Below are 16,672 nucleotides of genomic sequence, written 5' to 3'. Positions count from 1 at the left end.
CCCTTCTTGCCATAATTGTTATGTAATAGATGATGAATATATTGAAAATTTTAGTTAAATTTTTTATTCTGAGCGAAGTAATGAATGTTTGAAGTTTTGACAAGAAAAAGTGTACATTATCAAGTAATGTTGCTACGAAAATGTTCACAAAGATATGCCAGACCTTTTTTAATCCACTTAATTTCTCACCCTTCTCATAGTCTAGAGAGTTGATAATGGGCGTTTTTTTTTGTGAATAAATATCGAAATAATAATTTATAGAACATTTGAAGCTAGAAAAAAGACCTGCTTTATGCAGATTTACATGTAGCTCTTACACAATGCATCTTTAAAAAAAGTAAGAAATCTTAAACATACATTATGTAAGAGCTCAATTTGCCTATTACAAGTCTTTCTATAGGCCTTAAATGTTATATAAATTATTAATTAGACATTAATTAACTTATCCAGGCCATAATCAACTCCCGATGTCATCGCTAACCTGCGATATTTACTGGATTTGAATCAGATTTGCCGCTCAACATACATTGTTGATTAAATCCAAATATGGACAATGATGATCTAATCTCCAATTTCTCGGTTCAGAGTGAAGCAATTTGACTGAAGTTTCAGCATATTGCCTTTACATTATCTATTTTTGAACTATTATAATGAGAACTGCCAGCTCTTTATCTAATCTCCCATAATGCACCTTTAACATACCTCCCGTCAAAAGGCAAAACCTAGTAACTCACTTTTTTTTATCAAAATTGAGTTAGGACCATATTTGTAGTTACTAGGGTATGTGTCTCCAGTTGTTGTACTAGATATTCCAATCTTTTGATTTTGTAAGCAGTTACACCCATGACACAACCTAGCAACTTCCTTCATTTGCCTAGTATATCACAGCAAAACCTAGTAACTCAATAGTCAAATCAATGGATGAGCTGGCGTTTAATATTCATTCATTACGTTTTCCTTTGTTTTCTCAAAATAAGAAAAAAGTGAGTTACTAGGTTTTGCCTTTTGACGGGAGATACTGTAATAAATGTGGAAATCTGGTTGCAAGTCAATCTGATTAGAATACAGATCTATATTTCGTTTCGTTTTTTTATACTTTCGATGGCCTACACTACATGAAGATCTGACCGGTTGTGGCGATAGGTCGCGTCAGAAGTCATATGAGCGGCTTATGACTCTATCACGACAGACATTTGATTAACCAATCAGGATTGATAGTACTAGTGGATTACCCACAGTTCCTCGCAAAACACGCCTAAAGCTCGCTGTAACAGACCGTTTCATTGGCTAATCCCTCACATCATTCAGAACCCGTCAATGATAACAGCTCTTTCAGATCCTAGTGTAGTAAAGACAAGTAAAACGAAATTTTTAGCTATAAAAACGAAATGAAATAGGATCTGTGTTTTAATTTGTATCTATCTGTCTAAAATTGAAAATATAATTATTTTTAGCTAACTTTTATAATTTTTGTGAATTATTTTCTATATGTTTCAACTTTTGAGAGGAAGTTTTAAATTTAAATTTTTTTTTTCAGTATGTGGCATGTTGTGTATTTGTTTTGTGTTTATCATGAAAATTTTAAGAAAAAGTTTGCAATTTAGATTTATTTTAAATGTGTGTTATATTTGATGTTTCTGTGTGTTTTTATCTATTATAGATTGTAGGATTTGTGTGGGGATATATCTGTCAACAGTTTTCACAGACCATGTATATATTAATAGCTGGATTTGCTTTGTCTTGTTTGGTATGTACACTTAATATATTCATTTGCTAAACGGATCTACAGTGGCTAAGTGGGTAAGATGCTGGCTCGCTAGTCTGGAGGTCACAGGTTTGATCCATGCATTGGCCGAGAACGTTCACTGAGATTATCCAATGTGGTTTCCCATTGTCAGTGGGGTAGGGCGGAGGGCCTGACAAGTACGGCTGTCTAGTCATTCAGATCCCGAAGCAGTTGAAATTCAAGAGTAGGTCATAGTGTCGCTGCCCGGGTATTACTAAACAGAGTTATCTCTCTTAGTACACGTTCACATCAGCCTATGGGGATATTCAATTGAACAGGGGGATTTCAGGCTAAGTTAACTGAATAGCTGCATAAGAGAATATCTCAACCAACCATGGAAGCTGAAACATATTCGTTGTGTTAATGATATCACGATGCTACTCATTGCACACGTGACCCTAGATGCTAGACCCAACCCTGTTAGCTTACCTGTTAGCTTACCTGTATACAGTACTTCAAATGGGGAGGTTGGGTGGCCGAAAGTTTAATGTATGCGCGTTGGATAGGTCAAGTGGCATGGTTTTGATTTCTTGTTTGTATGCGATAAAGCGTTGGTTGCCTGTCCAACCTCATAGGTTTTCTCTGGTTTCACCCCTCTTCTAAAGATCCTTACACGGCAAGCAAAAAATTGAACCATATGTTAGTCCCAAAATGACCTAGTTAAACCCCATTTCTCTCTATATATATTTCAAATGATTTTTTACTACAATTTTAAAGTTTTTCTTGATTTTAGCTCTACATGTAGCAAACCAGCAGAATTTGTTTAGCATATTACCCCACTACAATCCTTATTTTGACACCTACAACTATTCATAATTAATATTATTATAATTTTATTTCAGTTAACTCTACCACCATGGCCAATGTACAGACGAAAACCGTTAAAATGGCAGAAAGTACAACATGCATCAGGTGAAGGTGACGGAGCATCTAGTCAAAAAAACAAGAAAAAGAAATAAAAACGAGAATCTTATATTTATTGTTTATTATTTAGCAGTCAAACATCTTGTTATAGTCATTATATTGTATGATGTGTTAGTCACATCTTCATCACGTCACGTAAATAAAATAATACAGATTGCTTTTTGTTTCCCCATTCTCTGGGGGGGTTTGATGGCTGAATGGTTAGCACATTTGTGTGCGTTGTATCATACGGTCTGTCATTGAGTCAAGTGGTATGGTTTTGATTCCCTGGTTGTATGTGATAAGGAGTAGGGTCGGCTGTCCAAACTCGTGGGTTTTCTCCGGGTCCTCCAGTTTCCTCCCACTGCAAAAGACCCCTACGCGCAAGCGAATTATTGAATTAAAATTGAACCATGTGTTAGTCCCGAAATGACCTAGTTTGCGTCGAGTGAACGTTAAACCCATTTCTCTCTCTCTCTCTGTTCTCTAAATTATAAATCAGATATTTATTTTGGAGCCACTGTGGCTCAGTAAGTAAGACACTGTCATGCCAGCAAGGGCGGCCTTCGGTTTGCACAGATTTTTGTAGTATAGTCAAACGACATTTAGTTCAACCTGTGGTCGTGACCAGCCGTTTCATGCTATAGAGCATGGTTGGGATAGTTTAAAGATGACTGGGCTGACCAGACTAGTTGCGACCATAGTCTACTGCCGAAGGTTGCCCAAGATGTCTTGGGTTCACTTATGATTTTTTGGCGTGGTTTCTCTGTGTCAAGTCGGATGTAAGCCCTGAATAGTATCAAGTCGTTGAGATGTTACAAAATACAGAGACGTCCCCTGTACACATTGGCAAGTACGTAAAACAATCCTCAACATTTGGAATTCGATTGCTGTCTTTTTCTTTAACCAAAATGGATGCAAAAAAGTAGAACATTAAAATTAATTCCAATTTCAATAAAATTAAATACTGTTTATAAACAAAATTAAAATAAATATAGGTCATCTGATTTGTAGGTCAATTTGTAAATGATGTTTTGAGGCAATAAATTATACAGTCGTTGTTGACGAGAGCTGAAAAAACTCCCCTTAATCAACAAATTGAAAAAATCCCTCCCCTAAAAAAGCTCTCCCAGTTTTGATAAGAGTGATTTAGAAATTAAGGAGAATGATCTGATATTAAGGAGAGTGATTAGTTGTGTGTATGGGAAATGGTTCTGAAGATCAATAACTGCATGTTAAGGGGTCATTCCTGCATTCATAAATGGTAATAAACTCCCCATGATTTTGTAAAGGAGAGTGATAGGGAGAAAAAGCTCCCCTCTGCCGCCATTCAGGTGAGTGGCAGTCGCATGAGAACGATCGCTCGCCTTGAAAAACAATGACTGGTTATATGTCTGATATTGTCCCTACACTAGGTATACATGTTGTATATCTAGATAAATACGTGGTATATTCTTAGATTGTTAATATTTACTACAGCAAATTAATAAAATATTCATTACTATATCAGGTAAATATTAACCCGTTAAATATGGGAAGGGTGGGGGTGAATGGTTAACACGTGCGTGTTGGATCAGAATGTCTGTTATTGAGTCAAATGGTGTGGTTTCAACTCACGGCTTGTACGTGACAAAGAGTGGGGTCCTTAATGCATAGTATATAAAGTATTCTACTGTACCTGTATTCATTACATAGCCCTAGTGGCAAATCCGAAGGAAAAGGACGCGAGGGGGGGCAACGCACAACCCGATTATTTGATACCCGGGGAGCAGAGCCCACCTTGACTATTTGATACCCGGTGAGCAGCACACACCTTGACTATTTGATACCCGGAGAGGAATCTTACACATTATTTCATGTCCAACGATTTCACACTTATGAAATGAAATGGGGTTTTAAGGTCCTACTGTTCTGCTCCTATCCTAGGCTAATGAAGACAGGTATACGCCATACAGTGTGCTATGAGGGAAATTTAGCCCGGGCAGCGGCGCTACGGCCTATTCTTATATCGAATTCCAACTGCCAGGGGATCTTTTACGTGCACACCAATGTGTACACGGGACCTCGGTTTTTCGTCTCATCCGAAGGACTAGACAGCTCTCCGTTCTGCACCACTGACAAGGGGAAACCACGTTGGAAAATCAGATGAACTTTCTCAGCCAATGCAGGGATCGAACACCCGACCTCCAGGCTAGCGAGCCAGCGTCTTAACCACCTAGCCACCGTGGCTCCCTTCACACTTATGACTCAAAAGATGTCAACCAAGTCAAAAACGATAATGCTCTAACTGTTGGAAAATATAAGTGTAAAAAAATGCTCTGTTACCTGTCAAATGCCCGATTTAGATGAAGAGAGGCCCGCCCTAGGTTCTTCTCCTCATGAGGTCTTTGCCCCCCCCCCCTCACCTCCCCTACCCGGGCAGGTCTGCATCAAATCTAGCAGAACATGAATTTGTGTTTTATACTCGGTTGAGCAAAATCAAGGAGGATGAATAACCTAGGATTCCACCTGACCCTGTTATTAGAATTTGTATGAGCAGCCATTCCTATTCAGCGACATCTCCTTGTAAGCGGTCACGATAAATTCCACCCGTAAAAATTCTATTGTTTCATCTCTTCAATCAATGGTCACTCCTCTAACACGGCCAGCGGCCACTATTTTACTAATAAGTTTAAGAAAACATCGCCCATTCTGGTGGACAAAAATTGTGGCCTCTGAAAGTCTGAAGGATGCACAAACTTGGACATATTTCACATTTTTTATCTTTTTTTTAAAAACTATTATGGCAGAACTCTTAGCTCTTTATCTAAATCTTACACAAAGCATCTGTAATCAGATTTTAACATTCAAATGTTCTGATGACAATCAATATATGACTCAGCCAGTGACGTCAACGTCTTCCGTTCGTGATTCACCTTGAATGAAGCGTCCATACTTATCCACGTGGTCACAAATTGGCGGTAAAAATCGGGACATGGCGGACAATAAGATATGTTTAATGTGAGGTGGACAGAATCGTGATAGAGGTTCAGACATACATCCTAGTGACCCTTCAGCGAACCTGAAAATATATAAGAATAAAACGTTTTATTTGTCATAACAAATAAATCATTAAACCTTCAACAGTGTGTCAATAACTTTTGGTGATCATCCCTTGATTTCAAACCCTAATATTTGAATATAGGGCCTAATATTCAGAAACATGGCGTACAGGGGTTTGGCGATCACCGAGATCAACCCCTTGATTATAGGGTCTAATACACAGAAACATCAGAACGGAAGATAATTTAAATTTATAAAATCGATTGGATGCAAATTTATAAAATCGATTGGATGCAAGGTCATCGACCCCCTCAACCCCCCTCTCCCTCCCCCTGCCAGTAAAGGGGTTTATTCTTTACGTTCGAATTATATTGTCTACATCGATAACCAATGAAACATTCTTTGGCGGTAAAATAATATAATCTAGAAAAGAAACCCAACCTCGTTTGCCCCCTCCCCATGCCTGATAATCCCCATTGCTCACGTGGTGATAGCAAACCGGGAAAAGAGACATCCAAAGACTGAAAATTGGAAAGTATTGTAGTGGTTTAGGGGTAGGAAAGTAAGATAGGACAGCCTGCCCAACCACGTCTCCGCACCCCATCCCCCCCCCCCCCCCGCTGCTAAAGACCCCTGAACGCAAGCGTATTATTAAATAAAATTGAACCATATATTAGTTGATGTTGAACCTTCTCGTTCCACGTCTGGTAGTTTTACGATATTATGTTAATCCCATTTTGTGGTCAGTGGATGTTAAACCATCTTTCTAACCACGTTTCACGGTGTCTTTCACTCTATGCAGCGAATTATTGAATAAAACTGCACCATATGTTAGTCCCGAATTGTCTGAGTTTTGAGGGTTTTCACTCAAACATTTTTAGTCATAGAAGGGAAATGAAATGAAATGAGGTTCAACATCCTACTGTTCAGCTGGAAGGAAGGAAGGGAGAATAGACTATAAATTCTCCCCACTTCATGTTTAAATATCTGCGATATCACCTCGGTGGAAGCGGACGTAAAGTACAACTAACTCATCATCATGTTTAAATAAACTATAAACATACTTTTGGAAAAACAGCTGATTTATTTAGGCGATGTTTCGAAGAGTATTCTCTTAACGTTTTCAAGCTAAAACGTTGAGAGAAAACTCTTCGAAACGTCGCCTAAATAAATCAGTAATTGTCATAGGCGGGGGGGGGGGGGCAAAATTTATTTTCGGGCAATGAAAAATTCGACGACCTTTTTTTTCTATTAACGTTTCGAGAAAAAATATAACTAACTTATTTCTCTGAGATCCACACTGCCCGAAAAGTATTTTCTCGTCTTTTTCTTGTCCACTGCATGCCCGAAAATATGCCCGAAGCTCTCTTATGATAGGTATGCCCGAAAAAACGGTATTGATTTCGGGCAATTTTCTCTTATGCCCCCCTGAATTACTTTGAGCTCCTACGCCTATGGTAATTGTTCTTCCATATAAGTATGTTTATTTATCTGCCCAGTTACTAAATGCCACTTAAAAAATATTCATTTCTAAAGTGTTTGGTTCCTTTTCTTTTTCCGACAAATAATCCCGCTTATTTTAAATGCAGTAGACACACAAAGTGATGTCCACATTCTCAGAAAGGATTTACTCAACTTTCAATCACTGTTTATGAGAAATATGTTTGATCCAAAAACACAGACATTTGCACATACATGTAGTTTCTTATTGGTGTATTTGATACAGTAAAACAACAAAAGTTTTATAAAGGGCTATACTTTAATTAAAATAAGGCGAACAATTTTGAGTAAATTCTTAACGTGAATCTGGGGATGTTTTGTGAAAGCGGGGCCTGTCTTCAAACTTATATCGCGATTTGACTCCTTTTGCCTCGAGGGCCATTTTGTGTGTTGGTCTATACTGCCTTTAAAATAAGTCGGGACTATTTGTCGGAAAGAGCAGAAAGACAACCGACACAATTTTATTTTTCCACTTACACAATGAATGAAATAATGTTTAAATACGTCCTATGGGACAAATGAAGACAGGTGTCGTACACTAGGCTGTGGGGGAAAATTTAGCCAGGATAACAATTGAGAATTCCAGCTGGCAGGGGTTCTTTTAAGTGCACGCGTAATATGTGCACGACACCACGCGACTATAGTCACTGTCCTCCTCCAGGCCCTCCGCTCTGCATCACTTTCACGACCACCATCAGAGTCGAACCCTGAAAGATAGAGGTGTGTGTGTGTGAGAGAGGGGGGGGGGGGGTAACGTCCACTCGACCACATACTAGGTCATTTCAGGACTAATATATGATTTTTTTTCAATAATTCGCTTGCGCGTAGGGCTCCTTAGCAGTCGGAGGGAACCCGAGGACCCGAAAAAAAAAACACGAGGTTACAGGCAATTCACTCAATGATACAGCGCGCACGCGCTAACCATTCGGCCACCTAATCCCCCTTCCTAATGTTCTAATCCAACAGGGCTAATGAAGGTACATCACTCCAGGGGCCCATGAAGGTGGACCCTTTAATCTCTATTTCATTTTAGGTCAGCATCACCAGTATTCGTGTCACAGATCTCCCGATCCGATCCCCCATGCCCTGCTCCGACATTATAGATTTAAAACAGCTAAGTTAACATCATACCTGCCTTGGCTTCTTGTTCGTTTATAATAAATATGTGTCTGACACATGTAAAGGGAGTGGGGCAGACAGGGTGACGAGGGCGGGGGTTAGTGGTGTGCATTTATAAAACTATTATTTTTTTCTGCCTTTGTTTTTGGTTTGTTTATAATAAATATGTATTTTACATATATAGAGGGGGACAGGGAGGACGGTGGTGCATTTATAAAACTAACATTATACCTGCCTTTGTTTTTTGTTTATAATAAATATGTATTTGACATATATAGGGGGGGGGGAGTGGAGGTTCGGGGAGCATTTATAAAACTAACATTATACCTACCTTTGTTTTTTGGTTTGTTTATAATAAATATGTATTTGACATATATAGAGGGGGACAGGGAGGGCGGGGGAGCATTTATAAAACTTACTTTTCGGGTTTGTTTATAATAAATATATATTTGAAATATATAGAGGGGGGGGGGGGTGCATTTATAAAACTAACATTATACCTGCCTACTTTTTTCGGGTTTGTTTATAATCTATACTAATATTTGTGACTGTCGTTTGTCTGTCTGTTCGGGGTTAGCGGCTACACTAGCTCTGCCCCGAGTCTGAAATTTGGGGTATAGGGGTAGCTCGGACCGGGAAGTAACATAGGCCAGGTGGCGTTAGTCTACCACTTCCGGTTTCGGGGTTATGACCCCCGAGCGAAGCCGGGCATTCTTCTAGTAATTTTATATTTGATACGTCATGTGACCTTGTTAATCCGTGTGAATATTATCCAGGATCACAAACTGTGATGTGTCACACGGATTTCTCAATAAGCTGGGAAGGTTGAACAGGACATATTTCTATATTGAGATGTATATCCGGATATTTATTTTGAGATTTTAAATACAGAAATAAATCCCTGAGTATAAGATACATTGTGTAAGATTTAGATAAAGAGCTGGCCATGCTTGCTATAATAGTTACATTAAAGATACATTATGTAAGATTGAAAAATAAATATATTAAACACTCAAATTACTTTATTGTAAGCGAAGTTATGAATATTTCAAGTTTTGACAAGAAAAAGGCATTGTCTAATCCACTTAATATCTCAGCCATCCGATGGTCTAGAGAGTAATAGTAATTCAGTCTGCAGATTTAACTCTCTGGGGAATTATTTTTTATTGGACCTGTCACTTTCTGGAATCTCAAAATTAAAAAATGCAAAAACAATAAACAAAATAAGATAACTTTTAATTAATATTCACATACACAATATTTATATTTATATAATACAATAACATAACATAGGATAACATAACATAGGATAACATAACATTAACATAACATAACATAACATTATATTCACATATACAATATTTATATAATACAATAACATAACATAGGATAACATAACATAGGATAACATAACATTAACATAACATAACATAACATTATATTCACATATACAATATTTATATTTATATAATACAATAACATAACATAGGATAACATAACATAGGATAACATAACATTAACATAACATAACATAACATTATATTCACATATACAATATTTATATTTATATAATACAATAACATAACATAGGATAACATAACATAGGATAACATAACATTAACATAACATAACATAACATTATATTCACATATACAATATTTATATAATACAATAACATAACATAGGATAACATAACATAGGATAACATAACATTAACATAACATAACATAACATAACAAACATGAGAAGCGCCATCAGTCGTTCTAAGACTGAAGAAATTAAATATTTATCCTTGTAACAAAAAAAAGGTAATGAAGTTGACGGTGATGATTTTCATGATGATAATAATGATGATGGTTATTGATTATGGATTTCATGTTGTTGACGATGATGATTTGGTGGCAAATGATGATGACGATGATGATTTGATGGTAGTATGGATGATGATGATGATTTGATGGTAGTATGGATGATGATGATGAACATTTAGTGGTAGCAATGATGATGATGATGATGACAATGATGTTTGTGACTTTACGGTTGACAGTGATGATTTGGTGGTAGCAATGACGATGAAGATGGTGGTTGTTGACGATGATGATTTGATGGTAGTAATGATGTCGACGATAACGATTATTGATCACGATGTCGACTGTAATGGTTGAAATGACGATAATCATGTTTGTGACCGCCCGATCATTGTTGTGACGATCATCACAGTGATTGAATAATATTTAATGTCAAGTCCATATTTCAATACGTTATTTTCAGACTAACGAGTCAAGAAAGATGAGGCAGGTAACAGTAAACGTCTCATGCATTGCCGTATCATGTATATTTGACCCGTTCTTGTACAGTTCGTTACGAGATTGTAGAGTATTATATGTGCTGAACTCGTTTTCAGCCTTGGTAAGGAGATTGTTCTTATTAAATGAATACTTTTATTTTAAAGTCAATCATAGAGTAAATCTCCATCATCAAATCTGACTCAACAACCAATATGTCCAGCTTATATAGGCTTCGTGTTCAAGCCTGGCGAGGATATCTGTTTGGCACTCGGCAAACCTCAGCAGATTCCAGTGCTACATCTACTGCTAGATGTAAAGTAACGGAATCTGCCGAGGTTTGCAGAGTGATCTGTTTGGTTGTTACCATAGAGAGCTGTTGTTCAATATTTTCCAAATGAATGATATATTGTTTAAAAGCTAATCATAAAGATATAACATCATTAAAACTGATTCAACAACAAATATCCACAACAATTGATTATTAAAGAGGCCACTTTGCAAACCTCGGCAGATTCCGGTACCGTACATCTAGCCTCGGCTGTATGACAGTAAGTGATATGTACCTACGCCTATACATTTGCGATGCGGCACCGGTTTACTTATAAGGGAAACTTGCCCGCGTTTAGAAAGAAGTTCTCAAAATTGCGTCGTTCGAAGAGTGTGTAGAATTTTCAGTGCAAATTTGTCCTTGTCTAAAGAAAATCGGATAAACTTGAAAGAAAAACAGCATCAAACTTTGAAAATTTTGTAAGATAAAACATTCTTCAAATACGTTGTCATCAATGACGTCATTGGTCGTCATGGACAACGCCATTGTAATCCGGGAACTTGAAAGTAGTTCTAATGGCGGACTTTGTCATACAGCCGAGATTAGATGTAGGTTACTGGAATCTGTTGAGGTTTGCCGAGTGTTAAAGAGGCGTTACTGCTCTCCATTGATCGGAACAACCGAGTATAATTTACTGTTGGCCGACTGATTGTTCTTCTATGCTGGCAACTTCGGTATCTTTTCGCAATGAACCAATACCCCTTGGTCTCTGTTCATTATCCATTGGAAGAATTGCCAGGATGTTGCTGTTCTATTGAAGGTAATTCTAACAGTATATTTCGAAAATCCCCAAAAATTAGTATTTCGATGATGATAAAACTAGCCACCCATCAAATTCCAGCTTGCAACGATGCTGTGGTTCTAAAGACTGTTATTGACCTTTGCTTCTTGTCTTCCTTTTTGAACCGACTTTGACCGGTTCTTACAAAATAATTGAACCACATTATCGCGAAATATTTTGTTCCAGAAACAGTATATAATGGGATTAATAGCCGAATTGAGGAAATAAGATCGAAGAAAAATCGTGTAAACCATAAACTCGGCATCCGTTAAACCACTGACGAAATCTTTGACAAAAATTTTAATACATGAAATGACTAAATGGGGCAAATAACTAATGATAAACGCAGCCGTGATCGACAGCAACATCAAAGTTGTTTTGTACTTCACTGTAAAAGGTTGTGTAGGTTTCAGGGTTTCCGATCCCTTCCTACTACCAGACTGCGACGAGGATCTTAAAATTTTCGACGTTAATTTGGTCATCAACGAAACGGCTTTGTTTGAAATTGTGCTGTTTTTTCTGTCTTTTTTGCTTGAAAGACTTTCATCTGACACACTTTCAATGGATGTGTCAAAATTGAAATTAACTTTGGGGGAGTTCTTCTCCGAAGGGCTAGACACTATCGTGGAAACGGTTGAGATGCTTTCAGTGTCAGGACTAGAGTCGGGTTTATCCATGACGTCATTGCTAGAGCTTGGGGTTAGTTCTTGTTGTTTTTTGACAGTTGGTCTGGGGATACTACCACCGAGACTATATCGCCGTTTATTGTGTCGATATATAGTCAAGCCAATCAAACTGTAGAGAACGATTAGTATCACGGCAAAAACAAGGAACGTCAAAAACTGTCCAGCTTTGTAAATTGATGGCCAAACACTGCCTTGGTAATCATCACTAATGTTACATTCATAGGCATCAATCTCAACGCCATATTTGTTTATTTTTTTGGTTTTCACCCCGTAAACCACAATTGCCGGAAGTGACGATATGAACGACACTGACGCGACAATCCCAACCAGTTTATAGGCCACGCGCAACTCAATTTGTGGTTTAAACGGGCGACATATTTTTAGGTACCGCTCAATACAAATGATGACAAGCATAGATATTGAAGACGCCGCGGCAAACACGTTATTAAAACGGAAGTATTTACACAAGGCAGCGTTCTGGAAGCGAAATGAATGTTTTAAATCAAAGATTTCACCCGGAATGCATAAGATATTGCTGATTAAGTCGAACACAGCCACGGAGATGATGAAAATCCTGGAGGGGTTGTGTTTGAAATATTTGGCGTAGACGATTATAACTAGGATGTTTCCAAACAGTCCAACAACACCGAGAATACCAATAAATATCATGGCGGCGAACATTCTCACAGTTGTCTCCTCTTGGTCTAGGTCTACTAAATAACTCCATTTCTCTTCGTTGGTTAAATTGGTTGTTGGTGTGGTGGACGTCATCGTTAATGTTGTTGACGTCATCAGTGCTTGAATATTTTCTACAAGAGAAAGACAATGTTAAAATAATTGACATTAGATGACATTTTAAGCGACCCTTACACTAAAATAAAATATAGGTATTGCATGTGGTATATTACTATAGCAAATATCTGCTATCTTAAATCTACGTCGTCATTCGAATGAGACGAAAAACCGAGGTCCCGTGTATACATTGGCGTGCACTTAAAAGATCCCTTGACAGTTGGAATTCGATATAAGAGTAGGCCGTAGTGCCGCTGTCCGGGCAACATTTCCCCCATAGCACACTGTATGGCGTATGCCCGTCTTCATTAGCCCAGTTCGGAGCAAAACAGTAGGACGTTAAACCCCATTTCATTTCATTTCATTTCCTAAATCTACGTTTAAACCAGCCCTTATTTATTGAAAGAGAAAGCGAGTCGGCGGGCAGTCTTTATTCATATTTATTCATTTATTAGAATCGGAAGGGGGGGGGGGACGAATAGGTCTCTGCCCCCCCCCCCCCATGATTTTGATCGCCAGGACAGATTTTCAGTTTTATATCCACATGGTGGTGAGCTTGTTCGTAATTATTTATTTCGTTTGGTAATGAAATGTTCCAAATTCCAGGATTCGTCCAACCCCCCCCCCAAAAAAAAGTTATGACAAACCCACGGGTAGGATCTGGGTATAATCTTTTCTTGTGGATAAACAAGACGGGTATGATCTGGGTTTAATCCTGTGGATAAACTAGACGGGTAGGAACTGGGTTTAACGTCCAGGTAACATGGTACTTCGATCATTTTGAAACTAACATATGGTTATTGATTTCTATGGTCACGTGGGTAATAATTAGAGGGTAGGATTTTGTCAAGACAGCGGCAATTCCTCGTAGTCGTCATCGAATTCCAGCAATGTAATGATTGTCTGGAGGGGGGGGGGGTTCCTGTGTGTACACGGGTGAGTAACGGTTTTCGTCCCATCCGAACGACGACACAGCAATATTGTCCTTGTCAGCCTAACACAAAATGGGAATCGAGCTTGGATATACAATGTATCCATAGTTAATAAATCTATGTTCCTTTTATTTTATTAAAAATAATAAATCCACTTCTAACAGCCCTTACGATCTTATACCTGACAGGTAAATAGGATTATAATCTATACTAATATTTACACAACAGATTTACATAGTAGAACTTTATAGAAATTTAAAAACATCTTGTTATATAATATGTTTTTATTGTCTAGTGGATTCTTCTTCTTGGTTATTAAAAATCTAACATCCAATATATTATACACGTTGGACAGGTTGATTTAATTATATTATTTTTATATAAAGGAGTAATTAAAATTGGTTAATACATAAAAAGCAAAGTTGTTGTATAACAAAATGTCCCTTTATAACACCGTTAATATTGGCTGTCCGGTGAAGGAATGGTGGATTATCTTCCTTCGTCATTATCTTAAGTCTGTTGGGGTATTTATCACTATGCATTGTCCAGTTTTAACGTATTGACACCTGACTGAAATTTAATTATATCCACAAAGGACTGATAGATTATTGATCCACAAAGGATTGATAGGTTATCGATCCACAAGAGATTGATAGGTTATCGATCCATAAAAGACTTTACGATGAATTAAACATCACGTATCGTTTTTTTTTTTAAATTAGATAAATACAAAAAGTTAGAAAAGGCCCTCAAGAAATATAAATGATGTAAACATCTGATATTATTTCGCTATTAATAAACCCGATCTCGCCTTTAGTATCCACTACGTATTGTTGACAATATCATATTTAAGGTGTAGAATGGGTTAGAAATATGCATAATCATACGTTTACTAAAGAAGAAAGCTTGTATGCCCGGGATTTGTAAAGCAGTATTATGAAACGTAAAGATAATCTATATCAATTTAAGAGCCTTTCTTGTATAATTTAATTTACGAGTCCTCCCCCCACTCCACATCTCAACCCCTCTCCCCCCGAGAAATCTTTATTCTAAATTACATCAAATGTTAATTGTAGTATCTCGGTCCTTAATTTATGTAGAAAGGGACCGGGCTAAACCCCATTCATGTCTGCCTTATTTTTGTTATATAGTTCAATTTACGAACCTTTCTTGTATAATTCAATTTACCCCCCGACCTCTCAACCCCTCTATTCCCGAGAAATCTTTGTTTAAAATTACATCAATTGTTTATTGTAGTATCTCGGTCCTTAATAACAATTTATGTAGAAGGGTTCGAGGCTAAACCACATTCATACCCTTGTTAGTCCCAAACTTTCTACATGGAAAATGACAACAAATTAAGCAAATATTACGAATGAATATTTTTGTTAAATTCGTTTAAAGCCCTCGTCTACACTTACCTTAATAATGGAAAACTATTTTAGGGATCTGTAAGTCGACCGCTCATCCTTAAATCTCAAATCACTCTGATAGATTGGAAGATTCTTACAAGATGTTTATAAACAACAGTTAAATTGTTCACTTTAATCCTGGACGATGAGTTCACGGCGTTTAACCTCAGGCGTAATATCGGAAATGACTGAACGGATTCTTATAATTTCCCAGTATTAATGACAAATCCGCGGTATTGTAATATTCTGTTGCTCATAATAACCAACCGGATGTAATACGTCACACGCCAAAACCCACGACTATACATATACAAAAATAGTTTGTTATATATGTACAGTGTATATTCTATATTTTACATTGTTGTCCTTTATACACACGGATCTGTCTATATATATAAATATCATACAAATTATAGTCTGTTATCGGTTGGGTGTCTTCCCGAGGATCTTAACAAACATCCGAGTATCTCAAAAAATATCCTGCCTTTGTGAAACTCCACAGTTGTTACAAAGAAAGTTGTCAAACGTGTCCAAAATAAGTTATATTAATGCAGTGAAACCAGAGACACCGTCCAATGTAATTGTGATGTTAATGAAAAATTCAAAAAAATTAAATCTCAAAATCTTACAAGAAAAGTTTCTATATGTTGTTGACATATCATATATATACAGGGTTTCGCTAGTTTAGTTGTAATATGAATGAAAAGTTATTCAATAAAATTAAATAAAATTAAAATGATAGAAATTGGACAAAATGAAATGAAATGAAAAGGGGTTTAACGTCCTACTGTTTTGCTCCGAACTGGGCTAATGAAGACGGGCATACGCCATACAGTGTACTATGAGGGAAATTTTGCCCGGACAGCGGCACTACGGCCTACTCTTATATCGAATTCCAACTGTCAAGGGATCTTTTACGTGCACGCCATTGTGTACACGGGACCTCGGTTTTTCGTCTCAACATGTCATAGAACACTGTATGTCGTATGTCCGTCTTCATTACCCCGCCCGGCACAGAACAGTGGGATGTCTAACCCCATTTTATTTCATTTCATTTCGTTTAATAAATCACATAGGTCACTTGGATTCAGTATTAATTTTTA

General features: G+C 37.3%; 1 protein-coding gene and 1 long non-coding RNA gene across 2 annotated transcripts in view; both read right to left on the bottom strand.

The window, feature by feature from the left end:
- Nucleotides 1–2,627: 2,627 nt before the first annotated feature.
- Nucleotides 2,628–16,672, bottom strand: part of LOC126828684 (uncharacterized) — a 31,595-nt gene continuing 17,550 nt past the window's right edge. Inside the window, exon 5 of the long non-coding RNA XR_007683195.2 lies at nt 2,628–5,750. This is a non-coding gene — a long non-coding RNA (uncharacterized LOC126828684). The remainder of the gene's footprint in view (nt 5,751–16,672) is intronic.
- LOC126828671 (cholecystokinin receptor) lies at nt 10,004–15,812 on the bottom strand. The gene is made up of 2 exons (XM_050558590.2): nt 15,579–15,812; nt 10,004–13,242 (listed from the first exon to the last, which is right to left on the bottom strand). The coding sequence occupies exon 2, from the start codon at nt 13,223–13,225 to the stop codon at nt 11,828–11,830; it is 1,398 nt and encodes a 465-aa protein (XP_050414547.1). The 5' UTR covers nt 13,226–13,242; nt 15,579–15,812; the 3' UTR covers nt 10,004–11,827.

Source organism: Patella vulgata, chromosome 7 (genome assembly GCF_932274485.2).
Source record: "Patella vulgata chromosome 7, xgPatVulg1.2, whole genome shotgun sequence".
NCBI lineage: Eukaryota > Metazoa > Mollusca > Gastropoda > Patellidae > Patella > Patella vulgata.
The sequence above is the reverse complement of the archived record's forward strand: the minus strand, read 5'-3'. Positions and strand labels throughout refer to the sequence as shown.